This window comes from Caretta caretta, chromosome 6 (assembly GCF_965140235.1).
Source record: "Caretta caretta isolate rCarCar2 chromosome 6, rCarCar1.hap1, whole genome shotgun sequence".
Classification (NCBI taxonomy): Eukaryota; Metazoa; Chordata; order Testudines; family Cheloniidae; genus Caretta; species Caretta caretta.
The window spans coordinates 63693577-63715603 of NC_134211.1; the positions used below are offsets into that span (position 1 = coordinate 63693577).

At 44.8% G+C, this 22027-nt stretch overlaps 1 protein-coding gene across 1 annotated transcript in view; it reads left to right on the forward strand.

The window, feature by feature from the left end:
- SUSD6 (sushi domain containing 6) overlaps positions 1-7659 on the forward strand; it is a 112517-nt gene extending 104858 nt beyond the window's left edge. The window contains exon 6 of the mRNA XM_048853171.2: positions 1524-7659. Within this exon, the coding sequence (XP_048709128.1) occupies positions 1524-1549 (26 nt within the window). The 3' untranslated portion in view covers positions 1550-7659. The remainder of the gene's footprint in view (positions 1-1523) is intronic.
- The last annotated feature ends 14368 nt before the right edge of the window (positions 7660-22027 follow it).

The window sequence follows — 22027 nt, forward strand, 5'->3', positions numbered from 1 at the left end:
GTCGCCGCAGTGAAGCTAGCTAGGATGAGAATTACAAGGGCCATTGATTCTTTGGCTTAAGGGCACAAGCTGGTCACCAGCTGAGTGTCAAAGAAATTTCCCTACCTCCACTGTGTTACGTAATTAAATGCATACTGGGGGCTGTACATCTTCCTCCAAAGCATCCAGCATTGGCCTGCATCGAAGGCAAGATGCCAGACTAGGACACAGGTCTGTTCTGCTCTGCTCTTGTGCTTCCTCTGGTCTTTATCAAGTCATTGGCAAAGAACTTTCTCCCCATCCCCAGCAGTGCCATGAAAATGCAGGGCAGCCCTATTTAGGGGCAACTGCTTGTTGGAGGGGGCACTTTTTTGAAAATGAGCAGTTTACAGTTCTGGGGCTCCTCCATTTGGGGCACTGTAACTGACAAGGCAAGGGACTGTCTAGCGTAGTGCATAAAGCACTACAGACCCAGAGCACAAGTCTAGTTTGAAGTCCTAAGAGGAATGAGTTATGATGGTCTTGTGCCTCAGTCCTGTAGCGGACAGGAGTCCACATAACATGGACCAGCTCTCTGAGTTTTCTGGACTCTGCGAAAAGAGAGGCCTTACAAGGACAGAGCTGATATGGAGACAGAACAAAGCTTTGCTTCTGTAGAGGTTAGACCTGCTAGGTCAAGAAGCATAAATGGCTTATAGATAGCACAAAGCAGAACTTTATTTTCCATTGCTGCAAGCCCTACAATAGTCAGTAACATGACTTGGAACCCTACTCAACAATAAAACCCCAAAGGTTATTTCCCCTACAGGGAGGGAAATACCAGATTCCCAGATATGGGAGGAAAACCTCAAACATGGGTAGCAGAGTTTGGGGATAGTGTTGCCAAAAGCTGATCCAGTGGGCCTTTCAGACTGTGCAGAAATAGGCAGACAATCCATGTGTTCTGCAATGTATAGCACTGCTTTTAAATCTCTGTTTAAAACACCTCTCAGTGGGGCAAATTGCTATAATCCAGAAGCTGGGAATGGGCGACGGGGTGTCTCACTTGATGATTACCTGTTCTGTTCATTCTCTCTGGGGCACCTGGCATTGGTCATTGTCAGAAGACTGGATACTGGCCTAGGTGGACCTTTGGTCTGACCCAATATGGCCGTCCTTATGTTATAAGGAAGACTAACCAAAAGGCTAGCTTACTGGGTCAAGATCATGCTGAAGCTACCTAACTCCCACCTATATGGGAACTTGCACTGGCTGTAGTTAAAGGTTAACTTGCCACAGGCCTATTTGCAATCACCTGCTGCTGCTAGGCTAAGGCAATAGGAAACTCCTGATCTGTAGGGAGGCTGCTGGAGGGCTTGGGGAGAAGTGCTGCCTGGTGTCGGAGGGCGAATGCTGCACTACCATTGTCGGAGAGTGTGTGTCTGTACTGGGATGTGGGAGGGGCTGTAACATATGCCCTGTCTGTGCACTTTGCTGCCACCTGTTAGAAGTTCCATAGAGTGACCCGTGTAAAGTCTGACCTCTCTTTTTCTTTTCCCTTCCAGATACTCCATTGTTGAAGGAAGCATGAGGCCTGCTGCACTTGTTTAGCCTTCTCCCTCTTGGTTCCCCCTCTTCTTTCTTGGGATGCAAGCATTCTGTGCAGCCTTCCCCACCTTCACGAGCTGGGCCCTGGATACCTCCAAGCAGAGACCCTTCAGCTGAAGATCCAAAGGATATTGCCAGGTTGTCTCCTCGATGCGCCGTTTGGTGCGGTGTCAGCCTTCCCATTTCATCTACATTAGGGGCTTGAATAATGTAATGGATTTGAGCTCCTCCCTCTTCTTCCCTCCCCGTGCCAGATGTTTGACAGCAGCGTCTGGAGAGCTGCTACTTACTTGTGCCTTTCTCCTTCTCACACTGGCTTGTTGCAGCTTCTCACAGGCCTCACTAGCTGTTCAGCAGCCCAGAGAGCAGGGACCAAGAACTGCTTGCTTGTTGGGTGCAGACATAGTTTATATAAAGGCCTTTTCTTCCAGTATCCTCCTGGTGACTAGGGCAGGACAGAGTTCTCCAAGAAGGATGAACCTGGGCTTGGGAAAAGTTCCAATATGGGTAATTTACACTATCCAGCAGTGCTCATAGTTTTTAAAAAATAAAGTGGTATGTTCTGTAACTTGACTGCATATTAACAGTTAGGCATTACTGGGTATTGTAAAGGCAGAGAAGTCTGACATCTTTTAAAAGATTTTTGGAAACGCCTGAAGATTTTTCTCTTCTTCCCCTTCATGCCTTTTTTGTTATCCTTCATCTTCCCCGCAAAATATACATACACCTTTGATGTAGCAGACTAACTGTCTCTCTGCAAGATTCCATTCCAGAAAATCCCACTGTCTCATTCTTTCATTGACCTCACAATCCCCTCGATTTTTGTGTTTCCTGAAGTCTAGGGCTGTCTACTCTGAGGAAAATTTACCAGTTCCTTTCAGTGCTGGTCTAGCACAGGGGCAGCTCCTGGTGCTAAACTCCTGGAGAATTTCTTCAAAAGGCTAGTTGTAGACAAGGCCTAGAAGCAAGAAAACTTGCAGTACAACCCTGATTTTCTGATCTCCAGTTAACCAAGCCTGTGTTAACTGCAGGTTAGTCACATTCTGCTGACATGGTGTGCCATGTTCGTGGCCAGTTTATCCAAAGGCCTGTTCTTTTGCAGGTGTCGGGTGTCTGACACGGTTTTAAAAATATCAGGTTTTACTGCGTAACTGCTACGAACAACTTTTAACTTGACATGACAGCAAAAATGGAAAAGTCCTTTAGAAACATTGTCCCTTACTCCCTCAATTTTCCAGGAAACGTAAGGGCTTTTTAAGATGTTCTCTGGATTCACTGGCCCTTTTTTATGTTTGCGATTTTTGTCAGCAGAAATATTAACATTGTCAGCTAATGCTGGGGTTTGTGGTTAGCATCCTCGGTTGCCTGGCAAGAGATACCAGGGTACTCGAGTACAGCATCACACTTTCTAAATAGTTGCACCATGTCTTCAGAACCTTAAATGGAAAGAGTTGTGCTGCTGTTTTATCCTAATGGGACCTCTTTGTGCATTTGGAGCTGCTCCCACATGTGGGCCTCTTCTTCATGGGGATGGGGAACAGTGTGTTCGCTAAAACCCCTCCTGAAGAGTGGAGTTGACACAGTTGGGTTGCGTGGCCATTGTGGAGACAGCAGAGCAGTTTTTAAACAGTTACCTGGAGCAGGACACTCCCTAGTCCAGAGCATGAGTTTTAATGACTCTCTTGACAGGGCTGTCTTAAAATAAGCCTAGGAATACATTTCTTGTCCCTTGTATATGTAGGGCCTGGTGTGACATACTGGAGGTTGTTACATGTCGTTTCCTGAATGGTGCTGCATAGGGACAACTGTGTCCCATGGCCAAATGCATGTTTGGGGCTTGGTGGTGGGTGGATTTAAAGGAGTTAAGCAGGGAAGACAAGGGAACAGCTTCCCTAGAGTTGGTTCCAGCAGCAGTGCTTAGCCCCTCAAAAAAAGGTCTATGCAGCTCATTAGCTGGACTAAGGCAAAAGGGGCCGGGGGTGGAGGTGTGCATGCTCACCCCGTACCTTAGTCAAGTGGTCAACCAGCAGTTGCCCCGAAGGGAAGCCAGTGAATTTGTATTTGAAATGGAGGGAGCAATGAGATGTGGCTTTATTCAGCAAGTTGTGACTTCTGGGTGAATACCTCAGCCCCTCTTTCTCTCCCCTTTTTATAATTGTACTCCCTACCCAGAGCAGTGACTATATTAGAATACGGAGTGTTATATAACACTTTAAAATGGATTATTGCTACAGTAACTGAGGTTAAGCTCCAGCTGCAGTGGGCAGGGATTGGCTGCAGTGTATAGCCAGCAACCTGCCTCCCCTGCTCATTAAATTCCCTAATGCATTTGCCTGTTAATTCCCAGGACGGCTGTAACAGTGTGCGCGTGTGTGTGTGTGTGTGTGGGGGGGGGGGGAACAGCTCTGTTTTCCCACATCCCTTGTATCTCTTAAATTAAGTCACAAGAATTGTTTTAAAGAGACACTGTCAAGTTAAAAGTAGTATATTTTAAACAAACTTCTTTACCTGCTCAACACCCTAGGTTACTGCAAGAATTTGACAAATCCAACTTTCACTATCCTTGGTGGTTTTGTTTCTGTCTCAGTTTGGACAATAAAAAACAAACTTGTTTCATTTCCAGCTTAATGGTGCTGCAGTATTTGGCTTTCAGACTGCAGGCATAAATGTATTAGTTTGTAAACCGTTTCCATTGGAATTTAAAGAAAATCAACATGGAAATATTTCTACTCTTAGTTTTAAAATTGTTCTTCTACAAAATCACGTTTGAAATAAGTGTCCCTATAACCTGGTCTCTCACTTCTTATCAAAGTGCAAACACTGACCTTGTTTTCTTCTCATCAAACAAATAGAAAATAGAATGAATTGCTCTCTAATTAGCTTAAGGTTCCCTGGTAACCAAAGCTGACATCCAGCAGCCTGGGTGCAAAGGCCAGGTGCCACACTCTTCAGCTGACAGAAGAGCATTCTCTTAATGAAGCTGGAATTTGATCCCAGGGCCTGACCTTGCTCTGAATGCTGAAACTGACAGCCATGTACCTAACAGAGAGCGCATAGTGGCTGTGTCCACTAACCCCGACTCACAATAGTGTGGTTAGCCACCAGTCTGAGGGAAATAATCAACTGGGGAAAAACAACAGAAGAAGGGGACCTTAATTTTGTTTGAGTCCCCCCAGAGTTTCTTTCCCAGGAGGGAGGGGTGTGGGGAGAGGGAAAAGATGTGCCTGTAATCTTAATAATCAGCAGAAATAGACAATCGATGTCTCTTTGATTTTAAGAGGATAAAATAGCAGCTACTGATACTGGCTTTTCATGGGGGGATCTAATAGCAGCCTGCTGGCTGGAAATCTCTGATGCCCCTGGATGCCTTGGCGGTTGCAGAAAAGTAGCATGTCACTTTCTTCTGTGGAAACATCCATGCAGACTAGAGACATTAAATCCCATGCAAGCCAGAACAAGCAGAAACAGCTTTTGGATTCTTGTGTTTCACCTTCCCAAGCATTCAGCTTTAGAGTTTACTTTCATATAAAATGAGAGAGAATGAGGAGGGGAAAAACCTGTTTAAAATCCAGCAGATAAGTTTTCAAAAAGAAAAAACAATGCTTTTTCTTTCTCTTTACTGAGCAACATGTGGACCATTACCTGCATACCTTTAAAGTCTTAGGGAGACTTGAAGGGGCAGAAATCAATTTCTGGGGAAGGAAGAGAGCTAGAAAGATAAGTGAGATACTGCACACTCAGAACTCCCATTTTAATCAATGGGAGCAAGAACTGCAGAACTCAGCCTTAAAGAACCCTTTCTTATGAGCTCTCCCATAACTTGTTAGCATTAAGTTGGAGTGAAGAATACCGCATTTCGTGCTGGAATCATAGACCAGAATAGTCAAAAGGAAACAGTCCCCCTATAGCATTCCCAGCATGGTGCAGTTTTATGTTGTCTTACACATTCTGTACCCTGAAATGCTTAACAAGAATATTCAAATGATTTAATTATACCTGAAAATTAAAAATAGCACTTATTAAAATATAAGGGGGTACAAAACCTAAAGGGATGCTGTCAGGAGAAATTTACAAAACACTATGTGCAATAGAAACTCTTCCATGATTTCTTTGCTATTCCAATTGAAAGGGTTTTTGTAGTTGTTTTTTAAACAAGGATATTCCTCTGCCCTGTTTGCAATTCAGATATTACAGTACCAGGCTAGTGTGAGAGATCCAGAAAGTGAAACGGACTACAAATGAAAGTGAATTGGATTGGTCTCTTCTCAGTGCTGAAATTATGAAGTGCAAGGTGAATTAAAAGCAAACTTTAATCATGTCAATGTTGGAATAATGTAAAGGGATTAGTAACAGGTAAGGGAACTTTGGTGGTTTGTTTTCGGTTGTTTTTTTAAATAAGGGCCTGACTCCTGCGGGTGGAAGGAGCAAGGTTCTGTAGTGTTCTCCTCCTTTGTAGGACTGCTGCACAATTAGAGCTTTGTGGCTCTGGGACGGAGCAGAGCCAGAGGATTCCCATCCTTTTAAACCAACAGCAAACTTGCAACATAAAATTACACTCTGTGAGCATCATCTTACGTACTTCCTCTTGGAAGTGAACTCTCTCAGGGTTTCCCCATTTAACAATTCAACAACTTAGCAGGGTTTTTATGCATCTGGAGGGGTGACTTGCCCTCACAGCACATGGAGTAATTTGGAGAGAAATATTGACATTATTCCAGAAGGAAATACAAGACTCCCCGAAGTGTGGAGAATTTGGTTTGATTTGAATTGGGACTCAGTGAGCGCAGTAAGTTCTGCTGTAGGACGTAAGCTGGGCTGGGAGATCACTGCTGTGAGTACAGAAGAGAGAGCAACTAGAAAACTTGGGGTGAGTGAGTAGGAGCTGTTATTAAAAACTCCGGCAGGCCCTGTAGGTGGCTCAAACTATTGGGTGCAAATGCATATAATGGTGAGCCCATAAAGAAGGGTTCACTGTGCCTAGATGATCAGATACTAAAAACCAACGACTCCGCCATGTAAAAAATGTGGAGACGCAGCAAGATAGAGATGTTTAGATTTCCTTGCTGATCTGTTTACAACATGTCATGTTGTTAAACTAATTTTTCAAATTAGTTTTTATTTTTGGACAGCAATTGTTTTATTAATATTCTTTACTTCACATAGCCTGGACAGCAGAACTAGTATAATCTGTTTCATTTCCTGGTTCTCACACTAGCACAATAAATTTCATCCTGAAAAGAAGGAACTGCTGATTAAATTTGAAAACATTTGTTCACAGAAACTTGTAGTTAAGAAACTTCAGTTCTCTCTGTAAAAGGCCTTGGGAATGCAGAGAGGCTGCCTAAGGCTGGCTTCATTTGAGGGAGTGTTTTTATATTGGGAATGAATTTTCTGCCAACGTTTCAGAACCTTGTGAAAAAAACAAAACAAACCCCAAGAATGATTGTCCTGCTCTCACTGCTCCTGGGACAAAGCATGTAAGTCTCTGGGACCTCTCTTCAGAGAGCTCTGTCCTACATACTGCTTCTAACTTGGCCTTCTGGAGAACTTTAAGAGGTTACATGTGGTTGCACCAGAGTGGATGTCTGAATTAAATTGATACTCTTCTATTTTAACATATGCTTTTTGCTTCTGTCCAAGGGTGAGCCAAGGAGAGGGGCAATCTAATTCTGCTGGAAAGTAATGCTTTATTTTTGATTCTCAACTTTACATAAGAGTTCAAACCAAACACGAAGCTGAACTGTCTGTGGAGCAGACACTGTGTGATGCAGTGAGCACACTGCAGGTAGTTACAGATAGCGAAGCTTGGTTGCCTTCAATGCATTAATTTGTTTTCTGGTTTTTGTCTGAGTTACACCACTATGGAATTGTGTGTGGAATGGTACTCCTAGATGTGGGATTTTAAAACAAATGAAACGTAATTGATGCTGTGCAGGATGTCACTCAATCAGTTTTATTTTTGCTTTTCTGGTCTCCTGTACATTGCAGTGGGTGTGAAGATAGTATTTTAATATTTGTACAAAGTTTAATTTAATTTTAATTGTTCTATGTATATAACTGCATTTCTAAATTAAAAAAGTTCTTTTGAAGTGAGTGTCTAACCTCTGGGGTGTGCTTTTTTTAAAAAACATGCTGTCCTTTGGTCTCGTGCTGTTTGGCTGGAGTGGAGAAACCAGCCAGCAGGTTATCTGATGATACTCTACGCTTCTTTAGCACCTTCCATCTGGGGATCTCAAAGCATATTGCAGACAACGAATGAAGCTTTACCGCAAGTGGGAGCTAAGGGGTATGTCAAGGTTCCTCCCCCACTCTGAACTCTAGGGTACAGATGTGGGGACCTGCATGAAAAACCTCCTAAGCTTATCTTTACCAGCTTAGGTCAAAACTTCCCCAAGGTACAAAATATTCCACCCTTTGTCCTTGGATTGGCCGCTACCACCACCAAACTAATACTGGTTACTGGGGAAGAGCTGTTTGGACGCGTCTTTCCCCCCAAAATACTTCCCAAAACCTTGCACCCCACTTCCTGGACAAGGTTTGGTAAAAAGCCTCACCAATTTGCCTAGGTGACTACAGACCCAAACCCTTGGATCTGAGAACAATGAAAAAGCATTCAGTTTTCTTACAAGAAGACTTTTAATAAAAATAGAAGTAAATCCCCCTGTAAAATCAGGATGGTAGATATCTTACAGGGTAATTAGATTCAAAAACATAGAGAACCCCTCTAGGCAAAACCTTAAGTTACAATAAAAATACACAGACAGAAATAGTTATTCTATTCAGCACAATTCTTTTCTCAGCCATTTAAAGAAATCATAATCTAACACATACCTAGCTAGACTACTTACTAAAAGTTCTAAGACTCCATTCCTGGTCTGTCCCCGGCAGAAACCAGCATAAGACAGACACACAGACCCTTTGTTTCTCTCCCTCCTCCCAGCTTTTGAAAGTATCTTGTCTCCTCATTGGTCATTTTGGTCAGGTGCCAGCGAGGTTACCTTTAGCTTCTTAACCCTTTACAGGTGAGAGGAGCTTTCCCCTGGCCAGGAGGGATTTCAAAGGGGTTTACCCTTCCCTTTATATTTCTGACAGGGTACTGTCCCCATGTTACATTGGAGCAGACTGAGGCAGGGAGTGGTTGTGTCTTACCTAAGGCTACACTGGCTCTGTGGCAGTCTCACGAATTAGAGTCCATAGCTCTTGAATCCCAGTCCGCGCCTGTAAATAAAGACAACCCACAATCTATAAAACTGACACAGTGGGTTCTATGCTCCCAGCCTAAAACTGTACAGAAGGAAGCCTAGATCTGCACAGCATTTTTGCACATACTTCTGTCATGTCATTCTTCCTAGGTGGTGGGAGAGCAGTGGAATTCCCAGGGGATGTCACCAGTTTCTGCCCAGCATCCATGGGCAAATGGACCTATTCTCACCAATTTTGTCCCATTTGTATTCCCCCAAGGCCTCATTGCTGCTAGTGTCTTCCAGGTACGCGCTCATATCCACTATAAATTCTGCTGCCCAGAACAAGCCTCTGCCATGGGGAATGGATGTTCCTAGCCTCCTCTCCCTGTCCCCACCCCTTTAGCTGAGTGGAGCCCAGCTTGTGCCTAGCGGCCACAGGTGGTTATGGAACTGCACAGTTGCCTTTTCCATGCATACAAATAGTAGGGCCTGCTGGATAACTTTCAAAAAGTAGGGCCCGGTCTTTGCCCATTCACCTTCCACCCCCTATGTATTATTTAGGGGAAAGTGACTCTGGAAAGGTGGAGGGTGAAGGAGTGGGAGGAAGGAAAATTCCAAGAAGAGTGTGGTGTTCATTGAATGTAGATGGGTGGATCTGCCAGTGAAACAACTGTTGGTATTGAGTGGACTTGGTTTGGGAGAGATGTAATGAGCTTGCCTGGTATAAATTAGCTTTAGCCTAAGAACAGGTTGAGATATCTTGATCCCAGCACCAGATTCTCTTAATCTCCTGACAGATTGGAGGGGGCCTAGATTTCCTGAGACAAACTCCAGGGCCATTGTCTGGTGCAGTTATTATATATACCCATCCCTATTTGCTTTCCGCATATGCCATGTGGTGTAGAGTTCTGATCCTGCACGAGGATGCCCTGCTCTAATCCCATCTGATTTACTAACTTGCTGCATGATCTCGAACAAGGCACTTTGCTTCCCTCTACTATTAATTGCTTTAGCATCATGTGTGTTCATGCAATTTACAACTGCATGGGAACACTGGGTTAGGAGCCTAGGGAGCTTCTACATCCTAAATTAGCAGATCAAAACCCATTAAAAACTGTGGCACAAGAACAGGAAGCAGTGACAATCCAGCAATGGAGGAAAGACACTTGGTGTGATTGGCTGCCTTTTCCAAGATACAAAGGACAACACAAAAGGCCCAAATCTGGGAAAAGAGAAAAGGGGAGACAGGCAGAGCGTTTTGCATAAAGTAGGACTGGAAGAAATCTGGGTGAGATGTAAGCAGGTTGGAGCGGGTCAGAGTTTGGGGGATGAGGTTGTGCTTACATGTGGCGGAAGGGGACAGGAAGTACTTGAGGATGGTGGCGTGTTTGGAGTAGCAGCAGAGTGGTTATTTTAAAGTTTCTCTAGTGACTAGCACAGGGGAGCTAGACCCTCTAGGCACTATTTCAGTGCAAAGAGCAGTAATTACTGCAAGGTTTCGATAGACTGGAATGGGGAGAGTTGAGAGGAGGAGGGGGTTCCAATAAACCAGACGCTAAGGGTTTAGCAGTTGGGATGAAGGAAAGGGAGGATGTTCGTGCCGATGCAGGGAGAGAGGATTTGGAGGGGAAGGATAAAGAAGAGCTGAACAAACGACAAGGTTGCAAGTCTCAGGGACAGAGAAAGCATCAGGGTCATGGACAATGGTGGGTTTGGTAGCGAGAAGGATGAGCTTACCTTTCCTCCAGAAATTCTCTCATCTGCTGAGATCCTGAACTGGAGATAGCAGTCGGACAACAGGAGGAGATATTGGAAAGGCATTCTGAAATGCAGGCAGAATACTAGGGGATATGCAGATCTGATTGAGTCCCAGAGTAAGGACTGGCGGTGTGACACCCTGTCTTAGGGCATGTTGCCACTTTAAGACAGGTTGCAGGACCAGCTCTGCCCTGTTCTGGGTAGAAACTAAGAACAGAAGGATTCTGGGACTTGTGGCCCAAAGGACCATGAGAGTTAGAGACTCTCCAGGAATTCTGGGAAGGGAGCCAGCTGTATATAAGCTTTCAGCCTGCAGTCCGGGGCATTTGGGGAAGGAATGGTCTCTCCATCTTGACCTGGACTGAGAGCCAGCTAAAGAATGGAAGGCTGGAAAGGGAGGCATTTTGAAACTGTTGGCATGGGGAGCCCCTGAACAAGGTGACTTGAACAACTGATGCAGGCAATTGCTTCCTTCTTCAGGGCCACAACTACAGCACAGGGGGGAGAAAAGCTCTTCTCCACTTCCCCTGGACTGAGAAGCTAAAAGCCTATGGACTCTCCAGAGATGGGTTTTGTGGGCTCCTCTTCCACATTTGTCCTTGAAATTTTGTTACCCAAGAGAGGGAGGAGTTTCTGGTTTAGCTGGAGGGGCTACCAGCAAGGGGAAATTGAGGCAGTGAGCACAGTCTCCTGGTAATCTAGGTAAGACTCCCTCGCAGGTGCTTACCTGAACTTCCCTGAAATCTCCAAAATGATTCAACCATCCCAGACCAAAAAATGAGACTTGAAACCATACTGGATACATACCCAAGCTGAACTTTGCTGGGCAGCTGCCTGTCTGACCAGTGGATTCTCTTGGCCAGGGTAAGATTTGGGATTTCTCAATCCTGCAAATATCAATGGTGTTTCCAGGAATCACGATCCTTGCCTCAGTAACCTATATTATGGTAGTCTGAGGTCTTGCATCCTTTGATCTATGCGAAAATACAAAACAGACGTGAGGAGGGAAAAAAATTCAGAAACCACAGAAATGGAGACCATCAAAGGTTTTGGCTTTGTGACATTCCCCCGGGTACAATCTGGACTGTTGAACAGCTGTGTCTCCTTAACTCTCTAGCCTGGGGTGCCTTTTACACTTCTTTGCTGTCAGAACAGCCACTCTTGGCCTGCTCACGCAGCTTTCAGCATGCAAATTCACTCTCAGATAAATACATGAGCACTCTGACCAGCCACTTGTGAATTACATACAGGGTGACACGCGCAAAGTCCTAGTCCCAGTCTTGTACCCCCAAATATGCATCTTGTACTGCTCAGTTCTGAACAGTACAAGCTCATAGATCATCATTTCATCAAAGGAAAATGATAATGCACCAACTTTGACATCCCAAATGGAGTTTCCCCCACACTCTAATCCAAACACACTGGTTAAAATAAAACAATAATATAAATTTATTCACTACAGAAAGATAGTTTCTATAGAGTGATAATTTTTGTCATGGATTTTTCTGCATCCCAAATCCCAGCATAGGAAGAAGGGTTAAGTGGGAAGAAGAGGTGACATCTCTGCTTATTTACCACAATGCATTCTCAAACATAACTTCCGGACACCACATTGATGCTGTAACACTTGATGTTCTGACATGGAGGATCCTTTCCCTGACTCCCACAGCATCTGTGGGCATTCTTGTGTCAGACGGGTGGGTGGGGTTGATGCCTTCTGGGTACAGATTTACAGGGCTATGGCTGCTTGCTGCTGGCAGCAGCTCTTGCAGCCGGAAATATGCGGCGTTCTGCAGCTTTTATCTGCTAAATGTATCGGAAACAATTTGTCATTTTGGGTTTGTGCCTGTAGCAAGTGAGGGCCATATGCAGAAAAGCTTGACTTAGCTGGGCTGCAGTGGGGAGAGAAAAGTCTGGAGTACTAGGCACCTCAAAAGTCAATGCTCAAAGGAGGAGTTTAGTTTGCAGAGGCAGCCAGACAAAAATGCCCCTGCCATGCAATTGGTTTGAGGAAACCTGCTCAAAAGAGGGAACAGACACACACAAACAAGACACCCTCCTAGTTCACCCGGCGTTAAGCCAGGCATTTCAGTGTACTGCCCAAACCCTAGGGATGGCATTTTGGTGTGTGTGGATTATCCACCGATACAAAACCACCAGTACATCCACTCCATCGTAACTGTCTGCGTGAATCCTGTAACAAGTGCACATCAGCACTGGCCTTGCTGAGCGCAGCAACCCCATCATGCCTTCCAACAGATTCCAGCTCCCGCCCACCAGTTTGCCCTCCAATAGGTCACACCTTTCCCACTCCTTGGAATCTCCCATGAATCCTCAGTTCCCTCACAGCCTCTGACCCACCGTTGGGGCTACCCTAGGATATGGAAACAACCCCCACCCCCACACTGGTATGTTCATTGGGGCTAATGGTTTTGTGTTCGAGGGCATTGAGCACAGAGCTTGCTTTATATTAGGAAGAGGGTCTGTTAATGAAAACCTTCCAGGGCAATGCCCTGGGGATCAGCAGAAGGGATCACTAGAGCTCGGTGGTGGCTTTGTCACTGGAAGGCATCACCAACTGTTGTTAGCTGGGAATTATATGAAGCAAAATATGCTGTCACACTGTTAATGCAATCTCTCTCTGCCCTGAGCCCTGGGGCACTATGCGGGCCTCTTCAGCTTCATCCCATTTCATCCTGGAATGACAGTGACTAGCTCAAGCCACGTTCCTGACATTTCAAACACCCAAACTGGACAACACGCCATGAGCCCAAAGAGCGGACAATGGAGCTGAAGAGCTCAGACAACATCAGTCTACACAGGAGCCCAGCACAGGGCCCCAGGGCACGAAAGACCATGCCTTCGTCCAGTCTGACAAGCCACAGGAGCCTGGGCCGCGAAGAGCCCAGACTGTCCCACATCACAAAGCACAGGATCCTCAGAGTTGCAGGCCTGAAGCTGCATTCACAACAAAACCCAGGATCCAAGGGCACGAAGGGTCTAGGTTCCCTCCACCAGGTCAATGTGGCACAAAGACTCATGGTTCCCTGGTACTCCTGTCTGTACCCATCTGCTGCCGCTTGTCTTCTAGTAGATTGCAACCGCTTTGGGGCAGGGACTGTCTTGTTCTGTGTTCATACAGCGCAGTTCCTGGGGGTGGGATTCCATCCAGTGTGAAAAGACTTAACGCCCTCAAGTTCTCTCCCGCCCTCCCCTGCTGATCCTGTTACACCGCCTGGTAACTCTCGTGCATGCTCCCTGGTGGCGGGACGGTGGCCGCTGCTGGCACAGTGCAGGGTGGCCAGGCCAAGCGGGAAGTGGGGATGGTGAAGGGGAAACTCACCAGCCTGCTCTGTTCTTCTCAGCCCTGCTTGGCAAGCTGTGTTTCCATGGCAACTGGGAGGACAAGGTTCCCAGCTCATAAATCTGAAGTGTGGTGTGGGTGACCTGCCAGGTGGGAGAGACATGCTCTTCCTGTCCCCAACCTGGACCATGGGAGCCGGGGTGACCATGCAAAGGGAGGGCGCCAAGCTGCATAGGCCGTAAATCCAGAGGCCCAGAACGAGGGCGGGTCATTTTGGGCAACGATTCAAGCAGCTGCCTGACAGCCAGGCAGAGCTTGTGCTGGACAAGAGAATCACCAGCCGGCTGGAAATGACACGTAAGGGGCAATGGGGCAGTCTCAGAGCACCAGCAGGTGAGCAGCCTTGGGAGCTGGTTATGGCTGTGAGGAGGACACAGTGCAAATTGGCACAGAGCAGTCACTTCATGAGTCACTGGGAGACGAAGCTCTGCAGCAAAAGGGCTCTCAGCAGCATTTCACCCACTGCTATCACTAACTCTATATGCTGTAATTGGGGTTATATTCCTACATCCCTTCCATTGGAGTCAGTTACCTGTAAATGCACCCCCTAATATCAGTGTAGGACAACAAAGGGCTCCAAAGGAAGGATGTGGGACAGAGGAAAAGGATGGGCATAATGGGCTGGCTTTCAATGCTTGACTTTCTTTCATGTGTAAATTGCAATCTGTGAAACTGCCTGGGCTGAGGAGAAGCCACAGGTTCCAGCAGAGGCGTTCAGTCACGCACAGCCAGCTTTTCCAGTTCCCCTCTGTATGCTTCTTAATCAGGCTGCACACGTGGGCTGGGCCTGAAAGGCAGCTCTTCCCTTAAAGGAGCTCAGCTCCCTGCCTATTTTTGGAGCTGTTTGTTTGTGTAAAGTCTTAACAAAATAATACAGGTAAACCCTGATCACCTAAATCACTCAGAGGTCAGACATGAATGCTGCATGCTCAGGGAAACAAACCTCTCATTTCACAGCCCTCTCAGACCATGGGAGTTTGGTTACTCAGAATTTGCCTGTCCTAACAAACAACTTGACATAGACCCAAAACCAGGACACTTGAATTTGGGAGATGAGAATAAAAGGGGTGAGGGGTTGGAGGTGGGTTTCAGTTCTAATTCCCTAGAGCTCATCCTCTCCCTGCAGTTTGGGTTTTGTTTTAGTTCCCAAACTGTAGGAATGAACATTTTAGCTGTGGTTCGTGTGTGACAGCAGTCTTGCAAAAACAACTGTTCTCTGTTCCCACAAGATGTCTGGCCAGGAGGGCAGAAACTGCACAATAACAGCTGCTCTCAAGAGATTTACAACAATTGGGGCTGAAGTCTCATCAGGATGGTTTCTGAGATGTTAGCACCTTCCTACATCCCAAATCATAGAATACCAGGGTTGGAAGGGACCTCAGGAGGTCATCTAGTCCAACCCCCTGCTCAAAGCAGGACCAATCCCCAATTTTTGCCCCAGATCCCAAATGGTCCCCTCAAGAATTGAACTCACAACCCTGGGTTTAGCAGGCCAATGCTCAAACCACTGAACTATCCCTCCCCACAATTAATCCCAATCTGGAGCCACGTATTGCTGCCTCTGCCAAACTGTAAAAAGAATCATTCTGTGTATTAATAAGAACACTTTGCACTTCTACAGTGCCTTCTATTCCAAAATCTCCAAGCACTTTGCAAAGTCATGAATTCATCTTTGCAACATCCCATCGGGAAGGTAAGTATTATCTCCATTTTATACATGGGAAAGCAAGGCACAGAGAGGTTAAATGTCTTGCTCGAGGTCATACAGGAAGTCTGGCAGAGCCAAAAAGAACACAGTTCTTCTGAAAGCCCTCCTATACCCTTGCAGCCAAGGCCTGTGCTTTAACCATGATGGAATCATGCTTCCATCACTAAATAACATGCATACAGTGAGTTGTTAATAATGCACAACTGTTGCTCCAATGATTTCAATTACGTCCAAATCCAGGGTGTATCACATATGGGGGTGAGATGGATGGCAGCTTGAGATATTATCGCTCTATTCATAGTGCAAGTAGGTTAATGAATGCAACACCTCGCTACACAGCTTCCAAATTACTACTGTGCTATCCTGCCTCTGGGCTGAATGATCCTCTCCCAGCTTGAGATGAGACCATTACAGGTTCCTATTTGGAAAAGAATCCCTCTTCTCTGTAGTTCCGGAAAGGTCAACGGAGCCTCAGGAAGAGTTGGAGCCTCTAGAGAGCCATCCAGGAGCGTTGAACTAAACAGCTTGGAATCTTCCCACTTGCAGCATTTTGGTAGCAAAATTAAGACTTTCCCAAAATGGTATAAAATGTAGCAACTGCTGAATGTGGGCATCTGGGCAGTGCCAACACTTGGTGCTGGGACTTTCTGAATTTTCCCCACTTCAATAAGGATCAAAAGTTCTCATCACTTGTTGACTAGTTGGGGTGTGAGTTTATCATCACAGTTCTGGTTCTGATGGCCTGGGGTTCACGGTAGAAAACCCACCACCACAGTTCTCCCTCTTGTTGGCAGTCTTGGCAGAGAGGCCAAAGACTGAATAGGTCACAGTGACTGAATCAATTTCTCCCTTCCTCACGCAGACCTTGTCTCTCTTGCCTCCACCCCAGTTTACCACCTCTGTTGTGCATTCAGAGTCATTCTATGGTGGGAATCTTCATTTGCTTTTGATGAGACAAATCAGTCACATCTCACCAATCATAGTTGAAAAAAAATGTTCAGATCACGATGCATTACCCCCAGCCATGGTGCACTGTGAGGGGAATGCCAGTATCTGTCGGGATATTAACCCCCTGGATAATATTACAAGAGGTTGAAGGCCAGGGTTACCTCACCTCTGCTGGTGGTAATTTCTTTGTTTTGCATTTCTAGTGATAATTAAAAACCATCACAATAAAAACTTTTGATGACTGCAGCTGGATCAGCTTCCCCAACACTGTACTGTGCCTTGGCCACATCTGCTGTGCTCAACCGTGCCCTGGCAAGGGCACCAGGAGGACAAGCAGATGGTAGTAAAGTGCTCATGATAGGGTTAACTGGGCTACCCAGTGTATTATGGGATTGATCCATGCTCCACCCCTCCCTTACTACATGTTTAATCAATGGAAGTTTTCCTATTGTGATTCAGTTAAACCAAGTAGTGAGTTACCAGCCTGCAGTACAGTGCATAGACTTATTTTTGTTGCACTGAGTGGCCCTCTTACAAAAATGATAGCTCAATTACCAGATCTGTTTGGTCTTTGACCTCTTTGCTGAGACACACCCACACCCTCCTCCCCAGTTCATTCATTTCCAGATGTTAACTGTTGGACTGGTGACCAAGAGGTAAATGGTTCTAGCTCATTACCACTCACTTAAATCACCTAGTCCTCCTTATCATGCATAGTAAATCCAGACCTGAAGGTAGATTATCTATTACTACTGTACCATGAGATGATTACTGAAAATATCTGATCCTTGAACGCCTAATTATATTAGCCAAAATGTCTTGTGAAACATGACTCATTAGCCCAGAGGCTTATGCATCACCACCCATGCTATGCAAGAGAAGGTGGAAGAGCTAGCAAATGAGAAAAAGCAGGGGGCAGAGGCAGCCTAGAGAATGGTAGATTATTAACCAGAACATACTTCCTTGGAAATCAGTGCAAGAAAGTTAAAAGCAGCCTGCATAGGACAAGCTATTACTGAAGAGCTCTGATATTGGAAGGACTTTCACTTCACTGCCATTCTGAATTAGTTATTAAGCTATTCTAATCAGGACCAGGAGTTACCAACAGATCCTTCTGAGGTCTCCCTAACTTTAATGAGGCTAGTAATCCCCGATTTAGTGATTCTATTTATATTGTGTTGGTTGAGAATAGAAAAACCTCTGACAGAGAAGCCACTGTGATTAAATAGCACCATCTCCTGTTCAAAAGGAATGTTGTCCACAGAGAAAGCGAGGAATGGGAGGGATATGTTTACAATTTTGATTGGCAAGTCAGGTGACCTATGATAAATTCATTTCACAGCCCAGCAGAACAGGAGTTTGGGAGGCCAATGTGTAGCTTAGGCAAAAGCATGGCCCACAGAGTAATACAGAACACAACAGTCATGTCCCAGTCTCATTTTAAGTGTGGAGATGGGGTCAATGGAGCTACCAGAACCAGTTCCAGCCTGCAATCCTTAATGTTGACCTAAACTGAAGCAGTGCAAGCTGGGCCCAGCAGCCTTGTAGGTCTTCTCTCAGTATTATTAAAGATGAGGGTGGCTGAAAACTGCTCTGTAGGTGAATTTTAGGTAAATTAAGTGCAGCTCCTCTTGGTAAATGGCCATGGTGGTTTTTATGGGGGCAGTGTTTGGGCATCCCTGTTTTTAAGGTTCTGAGATGACCTTGCCCAAAATGGGCTGCAAGAGACTATCAATGGCTGGCTGTAACACAAAACAAAAACATTTCTGCTGTGTATGAGAGAACAGTTGCAGGAGAAGGACCTGGGTTGCAGTACAGAGCTGTCATCCTCACAGACAACTGATCTGGTGGCTTTATCATGGAGATTTGTCAGACATTACAGGAAATGGTGAACAGTGTAACAAAACCATGACTTCAGATGACTAGATTATTAGATAAACCATACCCAAGTGGAGAGCTGAAACAAGAACCCTGTGTCTGCAGTTCCATAGCCTTTGCCTCAACCACATAACCTACTGAAAAATGTACCTAGTGTTCTTTCACCTATACATCTCAAAGAGGTATCAGCATTAGCCCCATTAAACTTGGTCTAATAAAGTATAAAGATTTAAAGTCATCTATATCAAAGCACTATGCCCCAGTGGATGAGATATCGGTTATACAGGTTAGACCTCTGTTCCCAGCACTACCACAAACTTCACCTTTGCACATTACTTAAACACTGTGTTAATCAGTTAAACATGAAACTATGCAAAATTTCCCCTAGACAAAGAAAGCATTTTGGCAGGGACAGAAGGAGAAATTGTTTGAATACTTAATCAAAGTAACAGACAAATTAAAAAAAAACAGCTGACATTGAAAACTGCCTCTCACAAGACCTAATGAAAAAATTACCTAGGTTTTATATGTTGTCACGTAATGTTTAGGGGGGTTTTTTTGGTTGGGCAGATCAAGGGGTGCAATGAAATGTTAGACACTCCAAAAATCATTCTTTCAATATCAAAACAAATGCATTAAATATAAACAAAAGTTCTGGAAAACAACTTTAACTCTGCTCCCATGGGAAGGGGAAAATGTGATGGAAGGAGGAAGTGATAGAAGTGTGGCATCTCTATGGGAACAGAATTAAGATTCTAATGTTAATGAGCAGTACAAAGCAGGCACAAGGAGTGCTGAGAATCTGGCTGTGTGTTCCAAATACACTGTTTGCATAACATGCTATACAAGTGTTGAAAAGGTGTAAAGGGAACCAAAGACCTCGCGTCTATCAAAACCAGATACTTCAAGCATCTGCCCACCATAGGGCTTCACAGGAGCTGTCTAGCCTAAACATTCTTAACATTAAAGGGCAAACCAATGGAAGACAGTTGGCAGTTTCTCAAAGACACATTATTAAGGGCATAAGAGCAAACTATCCCACTGCGTAGGAAAGATAGGAAGTATAGCAAGAGGCCATCCTGGCTTAAACAGGAGATCTTCAATGATCTAAAAATCAAAAAAGTCCTACAAAAAGTGGAAACTAGGTCAAATTACAAAGGATGAATATAAACAAATAACACACGTACGTAGGCACAAAATTAGAAAGGCCAAGGCACAAAACGAGATCAAACTAGCTAGATACATAAAGGGTAACAAGAAAACATTCCAGAAATACATTAGAAGAGCAAGACCAAGGACACGGTAGGCCCATTAGTCAATGAGGGGGGAAAAATAACAACAGAAAATGTGAAAATGGCAGAGGTGCTTAATGAATTATTTGTTTCAATTTTCACCAAGAAGGTTGGTGGCGATTGGATGTCTAACATAGTGAATGCCAGTGAAAATGAGGTAGGATCAGAAGAGGCTAAAATAGAACAAGTTAAAAATTACTTGGATAAATTAGATATCTTCAAATCACCAGGGCCTGATGAAATGCATCCTAGAATACTCAAGGAGCTCACTGAGGAGATATCTGAGCAATTATCTTTGAAAAGTCATGGAAGACGGGAGAGATTCCAGAAGACTGGAAAAGGGCAAATATAGCGCCCATCTATAAAAAGGGAAATAAGGACAACCCAGGGAATTACAGACCAGTCAGCTTAACTTCTGTACCCGGAAAGATAATGGAGCAAATAATTAAGCAATCAATTTGCAAACATCTAGAAGATAATAAGGTGATAAGTAACAGTCAGCATGGATTTGTGAAAAACAAATTGTGACAAACCAATTTCTTTGACAGGGTAACAAGCCTTGTGGATGGGGGGAAGCGGTAGATGTGGTATGATCTTGATTTTAGTATGGCTTTTGATACTGTCCCACATGGCCTTATCATAAATAAACAAGGGAAATGCAACCTAGATGGAGCGACTATAACGTGGGTGCAAAACTGGCTGGAAAACCATTCCCAGAGAGTATTTAGCAGTGGTTCACAGACAGGCTGGAAGGGCATAACGAGTGGGGTCCCAGAGGAATCAGTTCTGGGTCCGGTTCTGTTCAATATCTTTATCAATGATCTAGGTAATGGCATACAGAGTACACTTATAAAGTTTGTGGACAATACGAAGCCGGGAAGCGTTGCAAGTGCTCTGCAGGATAGGATTAACATTCAGAATGATCTGAACAAACTGGAGAAATGGTTTGACGCAAATAGGATGAAATTCAATAACGACAAATGCAAAGTACTCCATTTAGGAAGAAACAATCAGCTGCACACATACTACATGGAAAATGACTGCCTAAGAAGGAGTACTGCGGAAAGGGATCTGGGGGTTATAGTGGACCACAAGCTAAATATGAGTCAACAGTGAAACGCTGTTGCAAAAGAAAGCAAACATCCTTCTGAGATGTATAAGCAGAAGTGTTGTAAGCAAGACATGAGCAGTAATTCTTCCGCTCTACTCCATGCTGATTAGGCCTCAACTGGAGTATTGTGTCCAGTCCTGGGTGCCACATTTCAGGAAGCATGTGGACAAATGGGAGAGAGTCCAGAGAAGAGTGACAAAAATGACTAAAGGTCTGGAAAACATGACCTATGAGGGAAAACTGAAAAAACTGGGTTTGTTTAGTCTGGAAAAGAGGAGATATGACAACAGTTTTCAAATATGTAAAACGTTGTTACAAGGAGGAGGAAGAAAAATAGTTTTTCTTAACCTCTGAGGATAGGACAAGAAGCAATGGGCTTAAATTACAGCAGGGGAGGTTTAGATTGTGCATTAGGAAAAACTTCCTGTCAGGGTGGTTAAGCACTGGAATAAATTGCCTACGGAGGTTGTGGAACCTCCATCACTGGAGATTTTTAAGAGGACGTTAGACAAACGCCTGTCAGGAATGGTCTAGATAATTAGTCCTGCCACGAGTGCAGGGGACTGTCTAGATGACCTCTCGAGGTCCCTTCAAGTTCTATGATTCTATGTCTACACCCATCCCACAGGGTCCTAGACCCTGGGCTCCACCCTGTGCCCAGAAGTCTACACAGCAATGAAACAACCCCGCAGCTGAGCCCTGCAAGTCCGAATTGGCTAGCACAGACCAGCTGTGTGTGTCTAGTTCCTGTGTAGACGTACCCTCCATTGCTATTTTGGGGAGACTTTACTGGTACTAGCAATGGCGGAAGTACAAGAGTAGCGCCATTAGCTGCTAGTATTTTAATCACTGTGACCTCTAGCCCAGTTCAAAGAATTTCTAGAAGACACACCTGTTAAAATATCAGTGGCTATAGGGTAAACTAGATCTCCCACCTTGACCTCTGCTAAGTTCAGTGGAGCTGTAGTGGTGATAGCAACAGTGGGAAATCCTAAGAAAAGAGTCCCGTGGAAACAAGACTTGTGAGATCCCTTATCGCCTTATGTTTTAACACAGTACACGAGATAAGTTGGGGCATTTGAGCCAACTCATAAAACTTGTTCATCTGGGGTTGGGGAAGGAGATTCTCAGCAGAGGTCCTCATCTCTGGAACTTGCTTCCTTGCTCAGTCTGACAAGGAGTTGTCTTAGCAGTGTTCACTTTTGCATTGTAGTTGTA